Consider the following 21,823-nt stretch of genomic DNA (forward strand, 5'->3'; position numbering starts at 1 on the left):
TCTCTGGAAGGCCCAGACTGTACAGCTGGAAATGCACAGAATTTAGAGGCCAGTTTGGGGGTCTGTAACAAATTCCACAGTCAGAGCATCATTCCACAGGGATGCACATCCAGGTGTACGATGGAGGCACAGCCAAAGGTAACCCCCCTTCTTCACAGTGCCCCATCCAACCCTGTGTGTACAACTGCAACTCACCCTGGAAAAGGTGACGTTGTCCTCAACGGCACTTTGCAGAAACCTGGTGAACTGAGAAACAGGAACATCAATTTGGCAAAGTATAAATAGCAAGCAGAGCTCCTGCTGCGCGCTTCAAGTATTAAAGCTAAGCATTCATCCTTAGCTTATTGCATCAAGATCTTGCTTTGCAAACGTGGCGAAATATCTGGAAATGAAACTGTAGCTATCAGCTTGAAGTACCATTTCCTTCAAAATCACCAGGAAAAGCTTCTCACAAATGGAACAAAGAACTAGAATGGAAAATAGTACATTAAATGTTGTTTTACTTCTCAAAGCCCAAATCCCAGACCTCAACCCTCATATTAACAAAGCAAAACGCAGAAAGTAGTTTCAGCACTAAGAGTCACCGTATTCAAACTTTCTCAGACTCCTGATCCAAGAGTTGCTTTAGCCCCCTGCACAGTGCATCATGTTCACACACTCAGCCATCAATACTCATGTTTTATCCCAAGTGTTGAAATGCTGAGATTACTTAATCCCTCAAGTTCCTGGGTTCATGTGATTATACAAGAAATCCAGCTTTAATTAAAAACATATTTCTAGCCTGGAGAAGAAAATCCTCAAAATGGGATTGCTTAAGTTGCAAAACTCAAAGTACACACTGTTTATTAATTCAGACTATTCTTAAGAATACATATTCAGACTATTCTTAAGAACACATCAAGACTGTGGGAGGCAAGCTGGAGCTGATACCATGCTGTCATGTCATATCTTAAGCAATCTCTGTTTGCAGAACTTGGGCAAAATTGTAACAAATTTGTAGAAGTCATTAGGAAACACTAATGCATATACCCTGATGGAAATTACCTGATAGGTACAACTGTGTCTTTTCTCTCTCCCTCTTGTATATGATGAAAGACCCCAAAGAACACATTTTTTTCCCTGCAGAGCTGTCCCATTGCTTTCCATCAACCCCTGCAGATTACACGTTTCAGCAGGCACCAGTGCAGCACTGTCCCTGCTTCTGGGTCTGAGTTACTCCAATTTTTACTTTATATTAAAATGCAAAGGAAGTGCTCTCTGATCTGATAAAAGAGCTGCAACATAAGAGATAAGCCACAGAACCATTTCTGTGAAGCCTTCTGTTTCTGCCTGAGAGTGCCCTGGCACCAGCAGTGCACAAGTGCAATAATCTTGTATTTCTTGAGGATGAATTTTTTATAATCTGAAGTGGAACCCATAGAAACTCCTATCCTTTGAGAATCTGTAGTTTTCTGAAAGATTCTACTGATAGATATGTATTTATTTACCCTGAGAAATAAGTTTAATATAGAGCATTAGTGTCCCAGCTCAATAAATAAAACATACAAGGACTGCCCAGAGAGCTGCACTCTGAAAGAAGGTGGACACAGGAATGCCTCGTCCTGCAATGGTTAAACACACCCTGAGTGCCTGCTGGCATTTCCTTCAGGGTTAATGTTTTCTCAAATACAAATGGAGTCTCATCTTAATCCATGTGAACCTCTGATTTACAGCCTTGGCAGGCCTGTGCAGGTTAGGGACTGTATAAAGCTGATGTCTGTACGAACCAAACAGCTTTGGAGAGAGAAGTTGGTTCAACTGGACCAGAAACATAATGACAGTTCTGAAAATTCCCCTTTTCTCCTCACCTATATGAACCCAGGCTCTGTTCCAGTTGGTTTCTTATTAACTGGTAGTCTGGGTTCATTCCCATCACAACTGAAAGTCTATATGTTTTCTAATCATTTCACCCATCCCTGACATATCAACACCCAAACAATTCTCCAGCCAAAAGAAAACATTTGACAGATCTTCACTGGTATGGCACTCTAACCTGTCCCTACAGGAAGAGATTAAATTAATCCTGCACAAGCAACAAGGTCTGTTATCAAAACCCTATGGTATTTCTCTAAATTAGATTATTTCTAATTTATCTTTTCCTCTCATTGATTAACATTATCAGGTTAAAGTTCCAGTCACGTGTCCACAAGCTTGGACTTGTGGTTTGCTGCGTCTGGGTCAGACTTCATGAGAAGCTGGAGTGTCCAAAAGCCTGGCTGTTTCTCCCTCCATATCCATCAGCTCTATAAAAGATGGCACCTTTCTCTACAAACACCGCTTCATTTTAGAGGGGAAAAACCACTTACTAAAGCCTTGATGTGACGCTCCTCCCGTACCCAAACTTCCCATTCAAGTCTGAGGCCCCACATGATTTAACTGGAAGTTTTTTAGTATTGCTTTCAGAAAAGAAGGCTGTGTGAGCTCCAGGGGCAGCACTGTGAGCACCAGAACCACACAGTCTGGTTTCTTGACATGTCCCAAGTGTTTAACCTGAACATCAGTACCAGTGCAAGCTGCCACTGGAGTATTCAGAGAGTCTCTTTTCTCGGGGGATTTTCTGGTACTGAGTGTGGTGTTAACTCATTCTCGTTTGGCCCCGGCAGATGAACCTTAGGATTAAAGGGTGGGCTCAGTTCCGCGCACACTGTGTCTCACCTAAAAAATCCAATGCGCAGGCTGGAAGGTGTAAAGACCTCCCCCGGATCTTCGCTTGCGAAGACTGGCCATTATTATTATTATTATGCACAAATTGAGTCATTCACCTTTAGGACAATGGCATGAACTTAATTATCTCTGTAGAGTTTGACTGAAATTGTAATGCTGTAGTGATTACACCAAGGTGACAAAATGCTGTGAAGCTACCCAGGAGAGGTGTTAGCATGGCTGGCCAGTCCTTTCTTTGTCTGACAGAACCTCTGGCACAATGAATGACAAAAACATAAAACGAGCACCAAAACAGATTACTGAACGGGATTTATACTGTCAGAAAACAGCTCAGTTTCCAACTCTATCAGGAATACTCCTCTCAGGAAAAACACACCAACAAAACAAAAAAGCCTTTCTTGCTGCCGTGGCTTAAAGACAGCTATAGTTTGGGATAAAGGGAAAAAGGAAACCTAAGTACGTGGTATATCAGCAGCTGACCTAACTTTTCTGGGCCTCTGTCTCTCCATCTGCAAAATGGAAAAAAATACATATACAATGCTGACATACACTTTTGAAAATGCTGCACGTAAGAGGGATAATGGACCTATACCATTGATTTCAGTAGGCTTCAGGGCACACCTATAATATAAATAGACTGTCATTCCACAGTTCTCCTCAGCAGTTCCATTAGTTCCTAAAATAATTTGATGCATTTCTCCCGTGCAGTTATTTGCTTGCACAGGTATCACTGAGCCAGCACACTGAGCACCTCCAAAGTTCTGTTTCCACCCAATCATCTATTTCTTCTTGCTTTTTTTCTTCACTTCTATCACCTACTGAAAATACATCAGGTTTACTGTTTCCTTACCATCTGGCACTCGTACCTTTAACTTTTATAGCTACATGAACACAATGAAGAAACTTTGCCATCAAGTCCCAGTAGCTTTTTCTGAGCTAAAGCAGCTCGTTATCCCCACCTGGAGGAGGGACCGACCCCTCAAGGAACGGTGTACACTCACAGCCCGTCTCAATCTGCAAAGGGACGTTTAAAACACGGCCAGAATCCCACCCAGGACGCACACGCGTGTGTATCACAGCTAACATGGGACACACACACGTCACGTCACAGCTAACACAGCTCAAAACATTTCTGACCAGTCACACTGCTGTACGTGTCAATACTAGTCTGCTACATTCAAAATACTGGACATTTATTAAAAACAAAAACAAAAACAAAACAAACAAAAAACCCAAACAAACAAAACCAACCAACCAAAACAACCCACCAAAACTTCATACCTAATATAAAAAAGGAAATTGATAAACCAATCAATTGTGTGCCAGAATTCCAAATGGGGCTGTGTGCAAAGTAATTTGTCTTTTCAGCGGTCAGAACTGGACTGCTCCACTGCCCCTGGGGCTGATGCATTCCCTTAGTCACTACTAAAATCAAAATGCAGTTTTGAGATCCAGTTTGGGAAGAGCAGATTGGAGAGGAAGCACATGTCAATACCAAGAAATAATGTACTGTGTTTAACTATTGATTCTGTAAACGTTTATGTAAATATCGAATCATTTTACCCTGGTAAATAATCCTGTTAAACTGGAGGTCTTCACCACTGGGGTCTTCAACATCCTCCCGAGGGGCAGTGGAGGGGCAGGTACAGATCTCTTCACTCTGTCGACTACTGACAGGACTAGAGGAAACTGCGTGAAGCTGAGTCGCGGGTGGTTTAGGCTGGATATGAGGAACAGGTTTTTCACCCAGAGCGTGGCTGGGCACTGAACAGGCTCCCCAGGGCAGCTGTCACAGCACCGAGCCTGACAGAGCTCAAGAGGAATTTGGACAACGCTCTCAGGGACATGGTGGGAATCCTGTGGTGTCCGGCGCAGGGCCAAAGGCTTGAACTCGATGATTCCTGTGGGTCCCTCCCCACTCCGCACATTCCGTGACTCCACGAGGGGGCAGAGCCCAGCGCGGCCATGTTGGGACAGCACGCCGAGCCGTCACCATGGCAACCGCGCCGTGACGTCACCCGCCTGCGCCGTGACGCGGAAGGGGCACGCGGGCGCCGAGCGCGGGAGGCGGTGCGGGGAGAGCGGGATCCATCCCGGTCCCCATCCCGGTCCCGCTCCCGGTCCCGGTCCCGGTCCCCATCCCGCTGCGGCCGCCGCGGGACGGGAGGAGGAGGAGGAGAAATGGCCGGGCCGCACCTGCAGCAGCCCAGCTTCCTGCTGGTGCGTGTGCCGGGGCGGGCGGGCGGTGCCCGGGCCCCCGTGCGGTGCCCGGGCCGGGCGGAGGGTGCGGGTGTCGCTGGGGCGGTACCGGAGGAGCGGCGCGGGCGGGCGTTGGGTTTGTGTTACGCCATGGCCGCGGTGAGCGCTGTCCGCTCTGATCGGGTTTCCCTCGCGATTTGCGACAGGCCACGCTGAAGGCGGACTGTGTCAACAAACCCTTCGCGCAGCGGTGCCACGACCTGGAGACCTTCATCGAGGAGCTCCCCGCCAAGGTGAGCGGCCTCGGCCTTCTCGGGACTCCCTGCCCGGCGGGGTTCGGGGGGGCTGTTTTTGTCATATTGCTGTTTTCTTTGTTCCTGTTTCTCTTATAAAGATAAACTGGAATCTGTTCGGAACGGCCTTCCCAGGGCGGTGGGGGAGTCACCATCCCTGGAAGTGTTTAATGAAAGACTGGACGTGGCTCTGAGTGCCCTGGTCTAGTTGACACGGTGCTGTTGGGTCACAGCTTGGACTTCATGATCTCAGAGGCCTTTTCCAGCCTCATTGATTCTGTGATTCTGAGTTTTGAGAACAGCGGGAATGCAGCGTTTCCGAAAGTTAAAAACCTTTTCTAGCAGTTAAAAGATTGTTTCAGTTGACTGCACTTCATTAATACCTTTCAGCCTCAGTTTACGAGGAAAACATAGTTTTTAAAATGTAACAAATAACTGTATGTGGTGCTGATGAGCATCACTGCAAATTCAGTAGGATCAGAAATTAGGATAGATTTCCCTTAATTGGAATCCCATAATTACAATGCAGTGTTTTGAATGGAAGCTCTGCCCAGTGGCAGTCTGGAAACAGTCACAAAGAGCTGGCAGGCAGTATCTTTGTGCATTCTGGTATGTGCAGCAGAGATTGTCTCTGTGAGGGATTGTTCACATTAACTCTTTTGTGTCTGTTTTCCCTAAAGGAACTGCATGGCATCTTCCCGTGGCTGGTGGAGAGCATTTTTGGTAGCCTGGATGGCATCATTGTGGGCTGGAATCTTCGCTGTTTGCAAGGAAGAACAAATCCTAATGAATATTCTGTGGCTTTGGATTTCCTGGATCCCAGGTAAACTCATTCATTTCAGCACAGATGAAAACATGAATCAGTGAACAAATAGCCAGTCTTTTTTCCACTGTCCATAATTCACAGAAGTGAGACAGGAGAGGGTACTCACCACGGGTTTTCTCTCTGATGCTTGTTTGCAGTGGCCCGATGATGAAGCTGGTTTACAAACTCCAAGCAGAAGAGTACAGATATGATTTCCCAGTCTCTTATCTTCCAGTGAGTAACTGAACAGTCTGTAGTTGTAGCAGCTGTTGGAACTTTGCATGCCCGTGGTTCAGTATAGGCCATGGTGTAGCCTCAGTGCTCCAGAGTTAGAGTAAACCTGTTTCCTTTCCTCCTCTGGAAGAGGAGTTCCCAGCCATAAACTCTGTAGGAGATTGTGGTTGTCAGCAGCTGGATATTTGTGCTGTTCAGCCAAAAAAACTGCATTGTGATTCTTACCCTGTCCCCAGAGAAAGTTGTGTGCTTACCTGTAGTTGCAGCATTGAAAATAGTTTTCCAAGCTCGTCACAGAGCAGTGACTTCCCTGGCTACGCTTTGTACCCAGGGGTTTGAAGTCTCACTGCCATCCTGGATGTGAAGTATCACATTTCAAAGAAAGATGTTCATCTGCAGAGTTGTTTCACTCTGTTTCTTCCATGGCTACAAGCTATGTGCTATCTAGAAGTTGATTCAGGTAGTTCTACAGTCTGTCACAGAAGGAAACATCATTTAAGTAGATGGTATTTGCTGGTCCACAGCTCAGTTACCTGAACAAAACACCAGTCCTCTGCTGCTCCCACTCCAACTGGAGAAGTCACGGTGAAGGTTTTTAAAAAAACACACTGAATTTAAATAAAAAAAATACTGAATGTTCTTTTCAGTGAGAAAGTGGAGAGTTTTCTAAAGACTTTGCATTTGCAGAAGGAACCAGTGCAATGCAATAAAATCCCACTGAGCTGAATCTGAGATCATCCCAGAATGCTGGAATGCAGAACCTCACTATCTGAAAACACACTCTGCAATATGCTGAGTAGCCAGATTAATATTTCATTACTCTGTCTTTCAGGGCCCTGTGAAGGCTTCAATACAAGAACAAGTTCTGCCTGAATGTTCTTTATACCACAACAAAGTCCAGTTTCCTTCATCTGGTGGTTTAGGTTTGAATTTGGCTCTTAGTATCCTTTTAACTGTTGGACATTTACTTCTGTTTAAATATCTAAAATTGGGAGGTCATGAGTGTTTCTGTTGTATATTTATTGTGTGTGTGTGTGTAGTAAATCATGGTTGTGCTAAAGAGTTTGAGCTGATTAGAAATATGTAGATAACAATGAAAAATAAATGTGTCCTCTTCTTATAAACCCTTGTTGGGGGAATTTCTGGCCTCAGTCAAGTCAACAACAAAATTCCCAGTGTTTCAGTAGAGCCTGTATTTCACAATTTTTGTTTTTGTAACTACTCACAGTTTATGCAATATGGTAGGAAAAGGGCATGTTCTACTTTGCAACCAGTGGGCTTGTCAGAAGCTCTGTAGCTGTAGCTGTGCTGGTGTCAGGTTGAGATAATCAAATGTGCTGACAGTATTGCAAACACACCTTGTCACACAGAGAACACCTCAACTGCCCAAGTCTGAGTCAGCTGGAAAGCAAGGAAGCAAAGCTGAATTTGCTGTTAAGCTCTAGCAAGGTAATTTAGTATTGACAAAATAAAAGCTTAAAGACTGTTTAGCATCCCCCAGTATCTAACAGCTGTGCCTGTTTTTTATTATTTGATCCTTGACTCTGTTCTTCCAGATCCATTTGAATATTACATGTTTTACTTTGCAATTAGTTTGATTACACAGAAGGTAAGTACCTGTCGCAATTTTTCCCTTAAAAGAGTATTAGCCTTTCTTCACAATGCTGCAAGAGCTTCCTGAGGTGCTTGTAGCTAAATTAACAGCAGTCTTATCTGCTCTTTTGGAATTTGTTACTGCTTTGATTCAGTTGATGATCCAAGACTGGATAATAAACAAAATCCCCACCTATAAAGAAATAACCAGTAAGCAGTCTGTCCAACCAAAAAGGAGCAGGCAGTGGATTCCAAGTGGGTTTCCTACCCCTGTGTCAAATCAGACCTTCTGTACAGTCATACCATGGCTTGGTGCTGTGTGTGTGGTTATTTGGTTCCTCTGCCTGTTGTTACCTGTGCTGTATAACTCTGCTCTCTTCTCCTCCTTGGTTACACTCACTGCCACAGCAACAGCTCTCTTACAGCTCCTCACTTTACCTTTACTCCAAAGTGTCTTTCCTGTCAATTCACCCTTCACAACCTCAGGGCTCCTGCTTGTCCCTGCTGAAGGTGCCTGGCTGTGCAGCATCGCTCCCCGGCCCTGGCCAGGCCACAGGTGTAACCCCCTGCATGCCCTGCGTGTCTGTTACAGAACTCACCTGTCACCCACCACGTCAGCCCTTCCAACAGTGCTTATTTCATCCTGGTGGACACGTACCTCAAGTGTTTCCTGCCCACAGAAGGAAGTGTCCTTCCTCCACCTTCTTCAAATCCCGGGGGAGCCATCCCTTCCCCGACTCCCAGGTAAGACTGCAGGGCCAGAGGCCAACTGTGGGAGCAGTGCATACAAAATAGTGGCTTATTGAGCAAGATCTCTACCAAGTAGAAAGCACCTCCACACTTAGATGTGCATGTACTTATTATATAATTACAAAATGCAATAGGAATAGTGACCTAGTGTTTCAGTTAATAGTTGAAGTGATTAGTAATTATAGTAAGCTGGAGGATTTCGAAACGTGTAATCAACTAGGCAGTTTAAAAGACTGTTTTCCAGTTTACAGATTGGTGATTAAAAGCAGTGCTACATTCCCCTGCACTGAGCTTACTGACTTGAGTATTTCCATTCATTTTCCCTGGCAGGTCTCCAGCAGTGCCCTTCTCTTCCTATGGCATGCACCACACCAGCCTGCTGAAACGCCACATTGCTCACCAGCCCTCTGTGAACGCTGACCCGGCTTCCCAGGAGATCTGGAGATCAGAAACACTGCTTCAGGTAAGCTGGATTTCTTGCTGCTGACTGAGGGAACTCTTCTTTTTAAACCAGAGACAGTTCATGCTGTTTTGCTTTAGCTTGTTTCTGGAATGGAGCAGCACAGCTGTTGCTTTCTGTTAGGGAAACAAAAAACCACCGTGAAACAGTTAAGATGTAGCTTGGAAAGGCACTTACTATCCTTTTGTTTTTAGACTGAGTTTCTAATTACTGATCTCAAGCATTTGAGTGTTTTTTGCTCATAAAGTTTCTACACCTGATCTTTCTTTGTTTGATCTTACGTCATTTCTGTGCAAAGGTTGAGCACGGAGAAGTTGGTTCTGTTCACCATCGAGGGAAGGGAAAGGAAAATTTGGATTTAACAGTTGTTCTGAAAGAAGTTCCTACCATGTTGCTGAACTGACTAACTGATGCCTGGCTGGTGCAAGAGTTTGCCATCTCAGTCATTGACATGATAACCTGAAACATCTCTGAATAGGTGCCTCTATTTACCAGCTTAGTTTTCAAATTACATACGATGGTCTTCCTTATGCCTATCTTGTGACTGGCAGTCCTGGATTATTTCTTTTTCCCCAGCTGAGAAAATACTTGTTTTGCAGATCTTTGTTGAAATGTGGCTTCATCATTATTCACTGGAAATGTATCAGAAAATGCAGTCCCCTCACGTCAAGGTAATGGTTTGTACTTTATTCATGAACATCACCTGGTGGTTCAACTCTTATCTTGGGGTGAATCTCCTGTTTTGTGGAGAATTTTTGTTTTGTATATTGGTCCAAAGGAAGGAAATAACTTACCAGAATATCTACATGAGTGTGTCACAATTGCTAATCCACTTACGAAGAATGTTGTGAATAAGTGTGTCATTCAGATTTGCCTTCATTGCAGAAGTTGTGTTGGTTTTTGTTTGTTTGGTTGTTTTTGTACAAGATGAGTTTGTGGGATGGTCACAACAATCTGAACACCAATAATAAAAGGACTAATGGTGGAGAAGATACCACTATAAAACCATTGTGTTAAATCTCACTGGGGCAACATGGCTGCTAAAAATATCTAAAATTGATAGCAACTGTTACTGAAATACCAATTAGTAATTTCTGAGATCTGTAACCATTTTTTAGCATAAATCCAAGTTTAAAAAAAAGATCTTACTAAACTGTCCTTCATTGTTAAGCAAATAAGCCACTTTTTGTTGTCTCTTATTCCAAAATATGCTCTGCACCATAATGGTGTCAGAAGCAGTTCTACAGCTCCAGAGTTCAGAATATCTGACAAGCTCTTGCTCAGATAATACACGCATATAATAACTGTCATGAGCAGTTTGTGGTGGCCTGTTCAGTAACAAACTACTGCATGTAAGAAGCAAGTGTTAGGGAGGCCAAGATCAAAGCATTATCAGTGTAAAGGGAATTTGAAGGAGAAAATGTTGATCCTCTGAATTCCCTCTGGGTCACAGTGGGACTTTCCTGGAAGCGGGGAGAAATACAAAAGCTACTCAGGATTTATTCCTGGGTGAAAGAGCAATATGAGAGTCGATTGATTGACAAATTCTAATCCTTCACTCCACAGGATATGAAATAGAACACATCTATATTTTGCTAGGGAAAAACATTGGAGAGCTGAAGTGTGATGGGTTTTGTCTTTTATTCTTGAGGTCAAAATGCAAACTCAGTAAAGTTGCAAAGTCTCCACTTGGGACTCCCAGCAGCATGGCTGTGCACCTGTGATGGAAAGGCTTTGCTTGAAGTACCTTTGGTCTGTCTGTCTGTCCAGTCTCTTGTGCATCAAGCGCTGTGCTTAGGCCAGAAATGATGGTTGCTTTAAACTTCTCTCCTCTGTTCACCCTCTGTGTTTCAGATGCTCTCTTCTAGCACTAGGGAGCAGCAGTTGCAGACAGTGACTCCACATTATGGTGGAGTGGGGTCTAGGTAGAGCTTACAGGTCTCTGAAATCAGCACTTCAGGATCCTCCACAAGGTGTGTTGAGCCACAGCTTGAGGCCATAACTCCCTGAGGGTACTTTAGTTTCATCTTTGATGGGAAGTAATCATGAACGTGTAAAATAGGAAGTCTTCACTCTTTAGGGGGTAGAACAATGGAGTGGGGGACTGGAATTCTCCATGGATGAATGATCTGAGGATCCTGCAGGACTGAGGAAGGGCTCCAGATCAGCTGGGGACAGGACTGTTCATAACCCTGTGATACTTAAACTAAGCTTTTTAGGTTGGTCTCAGGGTAGGCTGAAGGAGAACAGTCTGCCTCACAGCTCCTCAAGAGAGGAAGTAGAATATCCAGAAATGTAAGTTTTATTATAACACAAGTGTTAAGGGCCTTTACTTGGAACCCAAGATCACCCTAAACTCATTCATAAAATTATTAATAATTATGCAAGTTCACTTGATCCCATTTAACCTTCTGTGTGTGTGAAAGGAGGGGTAATTAGTGACTCTTCATCCCTGGATCTAGACCTGTTTGACCATCAGTGATTTGAAGTGGCTACATACCTGTATTGGAAGGTGGGATGAGGTTCTGCAGAACTTGCTCTTTCTTTGTCCAGCAGCCAGATTTGTTTGCTTTGATGGGCCAAGGCAGATCCCACATAAGTAACTTTCCTGTGAAGTAGAATCATAGATTTTTCCTTAAACCTCATTAACAGCATCACAGACTTCCCTTTACAAGCAGAAGGCAGTGGCATGGGAATTAATAGTAAATAATTTCTTTTGATAAGATATACTGTGTTACAACTTTGAATTTTTCTGGGTCTGCTGTGAACCTGAGGTTGGAGCTATTTGCTATGCTGAGTGTCACTGTTTCCCCCTTTAATTCCACTATTTCCCAGCTCTTTTGTCTGTTTGCTTTTTCCTTCTCTGATGATCCAGAGTCCACGTGTGCAGCATCTCTTTTCCTGCCCCCTTCTGCTGTAATCACAATGAACCCTTAGAAAAAGTAGTTTGACAAAACTTCACGTGATGCTTCCTGACCTTCCAATGCCAGGTGCTCAGCCCCCAGCACTGCATGTGGAACAGCCCTTGGACTACAGGGTCTTGCAGATTCCTGTGGCAGGGGAGTCAGTAATGAAGCAGAGAATCTGCCTGAGCTGTTGCAATAACAATCCTACCACTCTTAAGAGTGTAAAACCAAAAGATGCCAAACTGACACTGGAGGGGGTTGGGTAGAGGCTGTTTAAAGACAGCAGAGGTGTGATCTGGAGAGTTAGTTTAGATGCCTGACAGTGGTCATTGGGATCTGTGTAGTGTACATTTTTTGTTTTATGTTTTTTCATTAATTTCATACATGTGTGTCACTGTGGCTACAGTATCCTCTTCAGCACATTGTCAAAAAATACACTTTACCTTGCTATTCCAGAAGGCAGCTGGCTGAGGATTGCAGAGACTTCAGTGTTATGGCAATGTGCCTTTTGCATCAGCACATAACACTGTGTTAGGTGTGTCTTTTGCCTTTTTACACATGGGATGTTTCCTTAATAGTGAAAGTAATTCCCTCTTTTGAGGAAATTCACAAGACCTGCAGCCTTTCCAAATGGCCTTTAAGTAGAGAGAACACAGGATTTCTCTGAACTGGAAACTTCAGACTGAGTTTCTTCCCTGTATACAAACCAGCAGCACAGGAAGTTTTTGAAATATATTTTAAAAAAGCCTGCAGAATATTCCCCTCTTTTATTCTGTTTTTAACAAATGCACACTGCAACAGTGTGTTGCTGCAGTGCAATTAACTTCTGAAATGGGGAGTTTGTTTGGCAAAAGCTCCATGTCCCCTACCAGTACTCGCTCTAAGGGTAGCAGAGAACAGCCACTTTTCTGACATCTGTTCCCACTTGCATTTCCAAGTTGACCGAGGGTATGAAATACTGTAGAATCACCCTACTGAACACCACAAAGAAGAGGATACTGTGGCTGCAGTTGTTATTGTGATACGTTGTCCCTGACTGTATTTGTGATGTTCATTTTTTCCCCCCACCCTTCTTCCTTGGGCTCATTCTCACTTTTTTTTTCTCTTGCTCTCTTCTCTCCTTTTTTCCCTCCCCCCTTCCTTTTTGTTTCTGTTGTCTCAGCTGGAGGTTCTCCACTACCGACTCAGTATCTCCAGTAAACACCACGGTAGTCCTGCCCAATCCAGCTACCAGGCCCTCCACGCATACCAAGTATTATCATCTTTTCATTTTGTTTCCTTATTAAAAATCTCGTTCCATCATATAATCTGCGAAGTGTATTGGTGCTGGCTGTACGGCAGCTTCTTCTGCCAACAACCTGACAGCTCGATTGAGATCACTGCATTGAGATTTACTGAATTTTTCAGTGAAAACAGATACCGAGAGAGATTAGCAAAGGTCATGGAGAAAATAGTTAAAATGTAGCATATTATGAGGACTAATTGGGAACTCCGTTTCTAAAGATGCATTCTTGTAATGCAGTGTAGAAAGACTTACCAGCTGTGCTGATGTTTCTTCACCAGAGGCAGATTTCTGCCCCTCACTAGTCATTTAAGCAAACCCTGCATGGAAGAAAAGATCAGAATTTGCATGGTTGTCACCCAGATTAAGGTAGGTAACATCTAGGGGTTTTAGCCAAGGAAATGTGGTTGGATAATACTAAATTTGTAGTGGCAGTGTGAACCTGGCTTTTGCAAAAGCACGAGTGGTACATTTGCAGATTGTTCAGGAAATGTGCATGCAGAAACATTCCTGTTGGAACAGATTGCTGATTCCTCTTTCCCTACTTCAGCCTTTACTCATTGGGTCTTCATTTTGGGAATGGGGAGGGCTAAGCTTATATACTATACAGCTCTTTAGCACTACATGGCATTTCCCTGCTCTTTAATCCTTTTTTCTTTCTTTTTTTCATTAAGTGCTGTGATATCTCAAAGTACTGGTTAGAAAGGAACACAGAACATGCTACTTGAAATCTCTGTATTATGTTTATCTAATTACTGGTTTAAGAATTAAGAATGGCATACATCCTGTAAGATAAGGTTTGACAACAAAAACACTAGTGGGGAAAAACAGTTTTTAAACCAGTGATGTTCATAATAGTGCTGATCCAGGCTAAGAGGAAATTATAAGAATTGCTAAGGGGGAAAACTACTGACATCACCCAAAAGGGTGTATTGGAATAGTGGTGGGTTTGTAAATTCAAAAGGTGCCTTCAAGGGTATTGTATGATTTTTTTTTTAGATTACACCCTTTCAAGGCCTATAGCAGAGTACTCAGCCTCTCCAGTGCTTCTGGAGATCCTGATCCAAACTCCTAGGACCGTGTAACCTCTCAGAGCTCTACCCTTGTACATAAACTCTCCTCAGAACTGTAGAAAACATGCTGATGTAAGCAGGAGCTGTCAAAACCACATGAGCAGCCTTCATTAGGACTAATATCCATTTGTCCTTCTCTAAGAAGAGTCTCAGATCTGGCTGTACCACATGACTGTATCTATCATCGAGCCTTAAATCTTCTGGAGTGAACCTCACAGTGTATTAAAAGTCTTAAGAGACTGTAAAAACACATCTGCTTTGCCTCAGACATTGCAGAAAAATGACAAAGACACACACAGACCCCTCCCCACCCCCAGCACTGGGAACACTGTTGAGTGGATTTAAGAAGTGGAAGCTTTTTGTATAAAAATGCCTGCTAGTCCCTTAGAGTTATATTCAGTGTCTTACCTTGGCATGGCTGCTCCTGCCATCCTGGGAACATCTTGCAGCTCTTGGCTAACACACTCTCCCAGGACTTCCCATTATACTTCCAGCTGTAACTTTTGTTTCTTCTCAGCTTCTGTGAAACTTATAATACAAATGGCTATCTCAAAATCTGCCTTCAGTGGTGGATTGAAATTAGTTCACTACTCTTAAAGCAGATCACAGTAGCAAAGGCATTTGTGCTTAGTCCCCAGATTCCTCAGCAGACCAGCTCTGGTGCTGGGCACGCAGAACCAGCTCTTTTTAACCTCATTCACCTCCCTGCTCTGCCATACACTCACTCGTTCCTTAATGACATCACTGTGGCTCACCTTCACTCCTTGTGCTACTCCCAGCCCTAAGGGTGCTAGAACCAACAGGATCACACAGGACTCCAAGCAGTTCTTATTCTTACCATTACTCTGTCTAGGATTATTCTCTCTTATAAGGCAGAGGAAGGAGAACTCAGTAAAGCCAGTCATGAGCATAAACAAAGGACCTGCTGTGCTGTCTGCAGCAATGAACTTATAACCATAATGAAAAGCTGCATATTCTTTTTTCAGAAAGGGGTAAGTTGAAATCTACAAGTTATTCTGTTCTTTAATTCTAGCCCAAAATTCAGTGCATTAGAGTATTGTAGATACCTTTTCTTACAATCAAATTATGCTACTGTTTCTTAGTGAGCTCATAGCAGAAGACTGATACAGCTTGTCCTGGGGAGCAAGCCTGCCCAAAATCAGGTGGCACCAAACTATGGTGAAGAACCTAGAAGGAGGAGAGCATTTCTTGTATTTTGAGCTGAGAATATAATTATCCTGAATTACTTCCTGGACATTTAGCATATGACACTCACTAGTTTCCTCTCTTTTGCTTTGACTCTAGGAGTCATTTAAGCCCACTGAAGAGCACGTGCTAGTGGTAAGACTGCTTGTGAAACACCTGCATGCTTTCAGCAACAGCCTGAAACCAGAGCCCCTCTCCCCTTCAGCCCACTCCCACACAGCCAGTCCACTGGAGGAGTTTAAAAGGTAGGTACATGAGCAGCCTGTCTCTGAAATGTATAGGGCTTTTCCCTGAAAACCTCAGCTCTTACCAAGAGGTTGAGTTGTTTTGATCTTTAGATACAGAAGTACATTATTAAAAGTACATGAGAGCTAATGGATTATATTTCTCACACCCACTGAGGGGGGCAGCCTCAGCAGCAGCTGTTACACACTAGTCTATATCCTGGCACCAGTCAGAGAAAAGAAAATGCTACCAGAGGATTCTTGCCAAGGTTAGTTTAGTATCTGATGTTTATGAATTTGAGTTGAAATTCAATGGCCAGAAGTAGCTTCAGTTAAGAAAGAACAAGTTTTGGTCCGTCCTTTCTGTATTTGCAGTTGTGACAGTGGGTTGGGTTGTTGGTGGGTTGGGTTGTTTTGGTTTTAAAATTTGCTGCTGGTTTCTACATGTGACTGTCCTGGAATCTGTTTGCAGGGTTGTAATTCCTCGGTTTGTCCAGGAGAAGCTTTACATCTTTCTGCAACACTGCTTTGGCCACTGGCCTCTGGATGCCTCTTTCAGAGCAGTATGTACCTGCTTCCCTTTTTAAGTCTCTACTTAACAGAACTAGTTATTAGTTACTGCCATTTAGCACCTCTTGGTCTCTAAATCTCTCTTTTCTAGAGCAGTGGAATTCTTTATCTAACATGCACATTTAATATTAATGTGTACCAATGTGTACAAAGAGTACCAGTTAGACACAAGATGAAAGTTGAATAGATCTTGGTAAGAATTACTACAAATTGTTGGCTGATTTTCCTGACAGTGAAAGTGGCTGTTGATTGGGCTAAAAAAAGTAGGTGTAGCCTTCAGTTCTTTTTCAAAGGTTCCCAGATTACTAGAGAAAGATTTATTGCTAAAAGCTTTCAGGTGTCATTAAGATAATATTCGTTAATTTTAAAACAAACAAAAACCCCTTTCTTCTCTTCCCTTCCAAAAAAGTATTGATACTCCTGTGTTTTTATGTGTGATTTTGCTTAGGTCCTTGAGATGTGGCTGAGTTACCTGCAGCCTTGGAGATACGCTCCCGAAAAGCCTCCCCAAAGCACGGAGCCTTTGCCTCGCAGCGTGTCGGAGAAATGGTAAGGAGGAAAGCAGCTGGGAGGAATCTGAGCCAACCTCCAGTTTATGCAGATCAGAGTAAAACAGCAGTGTTTCAAAAACTATCCATCAGCCTGAATTAACTTCCTGTACAAGAGTAGAGATGTCTTTTTTAGAACACAAGTTTTTGTTTCGAGCGTATTCTTTTGTCTCAGTGCAAACTGACCATCTTTCCAGAGACTGTAAAACATTCCCTAAATGGCTCATTTGGCAGAAGACAAAATAACAGTTATTTAAATAGCTGTACTCACAAATTCTGTACTCGCTTTGACAGGGCTGCCTTCATTCAAGAAAACCTACTCATGTATACCAAGCTGTTTGTAGGATTTCTGAACAGAGCTCTTCGAACAGACTTGGTCAGCCCCAAAAATGCCCTCATGGTGTTCCGAGTAGCTAAGGTCTTTGCTCAGCCCAACCTAGCTGAAATGATCCTGAAAGGTAAAAGATATTTTGACATCTTATGCTGTCTCAGTCCTGTCTCAGTCTTTCTTCACAATAGCTACATCTTACCTCAGAAACAGTGAGGTGAATAGACTTCTCTCCCATTTTGAATGCTATTCTGCCATTCAAAAGTCTGTGTGTCTCCACTAATGTTTGTCATATTGGTTTGAATGTCTATAGTCCTTTTCTAACCGCCATCATTTAGGTTTGATTCCACATTTTTTCCTTAAAGAACACAATTACAATAGGGAGTTTTTCTAACACTTGTCTTACTTGACTATTTTTTTGCTGTGGGCAGAGAGAATGAAATAAAAAAGGGTAATTAAGGCCTCTTTCCCCCTAGAACCACCTGTCTGTCTAAAAGCAGCTTTAAGACAGCTAAACCTTCCCCAGGCAAGAACAGTATTATGTAACCATCTTCACTGCTTTTCTCAAATTCCAGGAGAACAGTTATTCCTGGAGCCAGAACTTGTTATTCCCCACCGTCAACACCGACTTTTTATGAGCCCCACACTTGGGGGGAGTTTTTTGTCATCACGGTCTCCAGCTGTTACAGATGCCTCATTTAAGGTGAAGAGTCACGTTTACAGCCTGGAAGGACAGGACTTCCAGTATAAACAGATGTTTGGCACAGAAGTCAGGAATTTGGTAAGCAACAAGCTTCTTGTCACCTGCCTATTTCAACAGGTGTTTTCTCAGTGCTGAGCAGCCATGTTATGAGAAGTTAAGAGTAGAAAACCTCACACTCTGCATTACTGTATAATTTAGTTTGCTGGCAGTGACTTCTGGAACCTGAGGGGTTTCAATCCAGCGCAGCTGTAAAAATCTGCTTGCTCTTTGCTAAATAAGAAGTCAGTGTAACAGCTTGCTGCCTTGGAATAGTAGATGGTGGGTAGTTCCTCTCAAACATGCTTACTGTGAACTTCTGATCCACTGTATTGATCAGAAACCTATCAGTGAGTCAGATAAAAATAGCAGGAGGAGACCTAAGCACCACTCAGGTTTTAAAATGCTTCAGCATCCAAGAACTGCCCTCTCCCTAAGGGAAATGCAACTAAGTCAGCACAAGTCCATATAAGCTAAGAGAGTGAATTTACTGGGATTGCTCTCACTGCCAGCTATCAAGGCACAGTTTTATCCATGTATTGATGCTCAGCCTCACACAATTTTGTTTTTTTTTTTCTGTTTTAGGTGTTAAAACTTGCTCAGTTAATTTGTCAGGCACAGCAGACAGCAAAATCCATATCAGACCATTCTGCAGAGACAACAGCCACCCAGTCCTTCTTTTCATGGTTTAGATTTACACCATCTGACATGAATGGTTCCTACACAGGCAATGACCTTGATGAAATTGGGCAAGACAGCATCAAAAAAACAGATGAATATTTAGAGAAGGCACTGGAATACTTGTGCCAAATCTTTAAGGTACGTAACATCTTTCTAAGAACTCGCACAGTGTGAACAAGAGTCAGGATTCCTCAAATGTATGTCTGTGTTTCTTGTTCTTCTGGGGGGTCACAAAGCCATCCAGAGGCTCTGTGGGTAAATTTTGTTGTTAAAGTCTTCTAGACTCTTGACTTCACCTGACCACCTCAAACCCCTTTACTAGCTGCTCTGAATTTCTAAATATCAAGCCTACTTTGTTTCAAGTGACTGCTCTTTTGGACTGTATAGTTTATACCAAACCTGTCCCTTTCCTTGGGCCTGTCCTCATGTTTAAAAACAGGCAAGGCAATTTTAAAAACAGTCCACTGTCTTCTAAATGTAGAGCTGTAAAAGTTGAGCAAATAACTGCAGCTATGGATGAACTGTTAAGAGAACAGCTGAATTTCTCTGCAGCCACACTCCCTTTCACAGAACTGACCTAGGAGACAGCTGTTTGGTACTCCTTGAGAGCTAAGGGACATACAAACCAAAACCCCTTTCTTGGGTTAACCTGGAGACTTTTATCTCCTTTTAATGTCTAACCAAGGTGCTATTAAGCAGTTCTTGGTATTTGAGCTGGCTTTCAAGGACTTCCAGTGCTAATGAGTTTGTGAAGTGAGAAATAAGTGGACTAGAGGGTAGATGAAACACCCACTTTAGAACTGTGTTATTTTCTTGAGTAGCTGAGTGAAGCCCAACTGACCCAGATGATGATGAAGTGTGGGACAGCTCAAGACGAGAATGGAAAAAACCAGCTTCCAGACTGCATTCAAAGCGAGAACGGCCTCATTCTCACACCCCTTGGCAGGTACCAGGTGAGAGAAAAAACATTCCGTATCACCCCCTCGGTTGTTCTTGAAAACACAAACTGCCCTTCTACAACCATAAAAAAAAAAAAAAAAAAAGCATCTTACTTGAGAGTAAGAGACGTGCCAGTTTAAAGGTGTTTCAGCTGGGAAGTGCAAGAGAAGGTGTTTATTTTCCCCTTTCTAGATCATAAACGGCTTGCGGCGGTTTGAGGTGCAGTATCAGGGAGATGCTGAGCTCCAGCCCATCCGCAGCTACGAAAACGCCACCCTTGTCCGCCTCCTGTTCCGCCTGTCCTCGGTGCTGAACGAGAGGGTAAGGATGGCATCTCCTCCTTTTGTTTTTCCCTTGCAGATTTGTGCAGATTCTTCGCTGCACATGCACACACGTAACGCTTTCTTCTTGCTCCATCTCCTTTAGTGTGGTCTAGATGGGTATTTCCTAATACAGGCCTGCCTCTGTACCTGTAGTTCTGCTTTTCCTACACAAAACATTTTAAATGTTATTTATTAAAGTATTTTCCATGGTTGATGAACAGTGGAGTATCATTCAGAATGAATATTTCTCAAACAGGAAAAGCAAATTCCTTCCTATAGCTATGACAAACACAAGGCCAAGTCTGCACTAAAGCAGTTCTGCTGTTAAAAGTGCATTTTGATGCCCCCCATTTCCTACAATCCTCATCCTATAAATAAAATAGGTTTAATAAAACAGTTACACTTACTTTATGACAGTAGTTACATTACAGCACTAATGTCTTAATGTTTCTTACCTCAGTTTGCCGATCAGATGGAAGTGCTTTGCTCCAGGGAAGATTTTGTTGGCAGACTTTGTCGCTATCATCTCATCAACCCCCACCTCGTACAGAAAATCAGGTACAGTCCTGTGGTGAGGGACAGAACGAGCCAGAACTGGGGACCAAGGATCAGTCTGAGGTTTCTGGCCAGCTACAGGACTCTCATTTCTTTGCTGATGATCTACTTCCTTGCATCCTGGTTTTACATTGGGCCGGTGGGCTGCACATTCATTATCCTAATTGGGTATTTTCTTTATGCTGTAATAATGACTTTTTTCTTTGAAGGATGGAAACCACATGAGCACTAGTTTTCCTTCTCCTGGCTTACACTTGCAAAAATAAATGTTGTAAGGATGAGCCTGGAATGCAATGACTAAAATGTTTTAATTATATCAGATCGTACTAAAGTATTTTTTAATACTGAAGTTAACTGAGTTTTATAAACAGTGATGTGGTCTTGTGGAGATAATCAATGTAAATTCTATTTTTATAAAAGTATTCCTAGAGAATCTAGTGAATGAGTTGTTTGGTTTTTTTGAGGGGGAAAGAACAAGTCATCAGTATTTATAAAACTGAAATAAACCATGCCATATAGAGAAATATTTTTGATTCAGCAATAACTGCTTTCAAGCCTCTTACACTGTTCTAAAGCAAGAATTGGCTGTAGGACCTCTAAAAGCTAACAGAAATAGCAGTGCACACAGAAATTTATAGAAAGTTGCACTGATATAAAAAAAGTGAAACACAGAAGATGGGACAAAGCAGCAAGAGTGGCATCTCATAGCCCAGTGCTGGGCTTAAACCTCCCCTTGCCTGCCTGAGGCCTCCCCAGCCCAGGTAGGTTTATGTCTTCCACTTTGCTAAACCACTTCATGTTGGTTGCACTTCTTCTGGAGCCACTGTGCTCACTGGGCACTCAGGAAAACAGAAGTTACTGCTCTGTTTCCCCTCTAACCTTACTGCAACTCTAACCTGGTAGTTTTGGGCAACAGATAGGAACACTCCTCTCTTGGAGATCAACAAATACTTTGTTGTCCCTTTCCCCTGACACGAGAAGGGCAAGAAATACCTTTTGTTAAATCAGTGCTTAAGGAATCCCTCAGTTCCCATGTCAGGCAGCTGCTTTGCAGCATTACTCCTGTAAAATATTAAGAACTGCACACAGCAGTGAGATAAAGAGAGAAAACATTTACTGAAAACATGAGAGCCCCCACACATGTGCATCATAACATTCACAGCAGCATCTGACTGCAGCTCAAACACCCAAGGAGCTCAGCTCCACCCCTGCCCAGCAGGGTGGGGTTCTCATTAACAGAGTGGCACAACCCAGGGCACTACATAAAAAGCACATTTTCAGAGTCTACTCGGTGATTTGAAAACATCCTCATCTAAAGATCAGCTTCCAAAGGCAACTTAGTCAGGAAAATACCATTTTGTGCTCACTAAAGAATATGCCACATCAGTGCAACCAAGAAAGAGGCTAATCAA

The 21,823-nt window shown here is 43.1% G+C and overlaps 1 protein-coding gene and 1 long non-coding RNA gene across 3 annotated transcripts; one reads left to right on the forward strand and one right to left on the reverse strand.

The window, feature by feature from the left end:
- The first annotated feature begins 4,763 nt into the window (after window positions 1-4,763).
- SMPD4 (sphingomyelin phosphodiesterase 4) lies at window positions 4,764-20,848 on the forward strand. 2 transcript variants are annotated; one of them, XM_050318835.1, is made up of 19 exons: window positions 4,764-4,923; window positions 5,109-5,195; window positions 5,876-6,018; window positions 6,159-6,234; window positions 7,067-7,175; window positions 7,791-7,843; window positions 8,420-8,571; window positions 8,908-9,040; window positions 9,637-9,708; window positions 13,106-13,195; window positions 15,604-15,749; window positions 16,201-16,291; window positions 16,747-16,847; window positions 17,141-17,304; window positions 17,750-17,955; window positions 18,499-18,732; window positions 19,416-19,547; window positions 19,726-19,854; window positions 20,317-20,848. In XM_050318835.1, exons 1-19 carry the CDS (start codon window positions 4,885-4,887, stop codon window positions 20,641-20,643), a joined length of 2,484 nt encoding a protein of 827 aa, XP_050174792.1. In that variant the 5' UTR covers window positions 4,764-4,884; the 3' UTR covers window positions 20,644-20,848. The 2 variants fall into 2 exon arrangements, with proteins under 2 accessions (XP_050174792.1, XP_050174793.1); XM_050318836.1 differs by lacking the exon at window positions 13,106-13,195.
- On the reverse strand, window positions 9,034-15,555 carry LOC126641779 (uncharacterized). Its single transcript, XR_007629294.1, has 4 exons — window positions 14,707-15,555; window positions 13,481-13,545; window positions 11,538-11,645; window positions 9,034-9,153 (listed from the first exon to the last, which is right to left on the reverse strand). It is a non-coding gene; the product is annotated as an uncharacterized LOC126641779 (long non-coding RNA).
- Window positions 20,849-21,823: the final 975 nt, after the last annotated feature.

The sequence above is a fragment of the Myiozetetes cayanensis genome, unplaced genomic scaffold, assembly GCF_022539395.1.
Source record: "Myiozetetes cayanensis isolate MyiCay16 unplaced genomic scaffold, myiCay2020 scf21, whole genome shotgun sequence".
NCBI lineage: Eukaryota > Metazoa > Chordata > Aves > Passeriformes > Tyrannidae > Myiozetetes > Myiozetetes cayanensis.

Coding starts and splice junctions, on each gene's coding strand:
- SMPD4 (XM_050318835.1), top strand. CDS start 4,885: ATGGCCGGGCCGCACCTGCAGCAGCCCAGCTTCCTGCTG. Junction 6,019..6,158: donor TTGGATTTCCTGGATCCCAG/GTAAACTCATTC, acceptor GCTTGTTTGCAG/TGGCCCGATGATGAAGCTGG. Junction 15,750..16,200: donor CCACTGGAGGAGTTTAAAAG/GTAGGTACATGA, acceptor ATCTGTTTGCAG/GGTTGTAATTCCTCGGTTTG.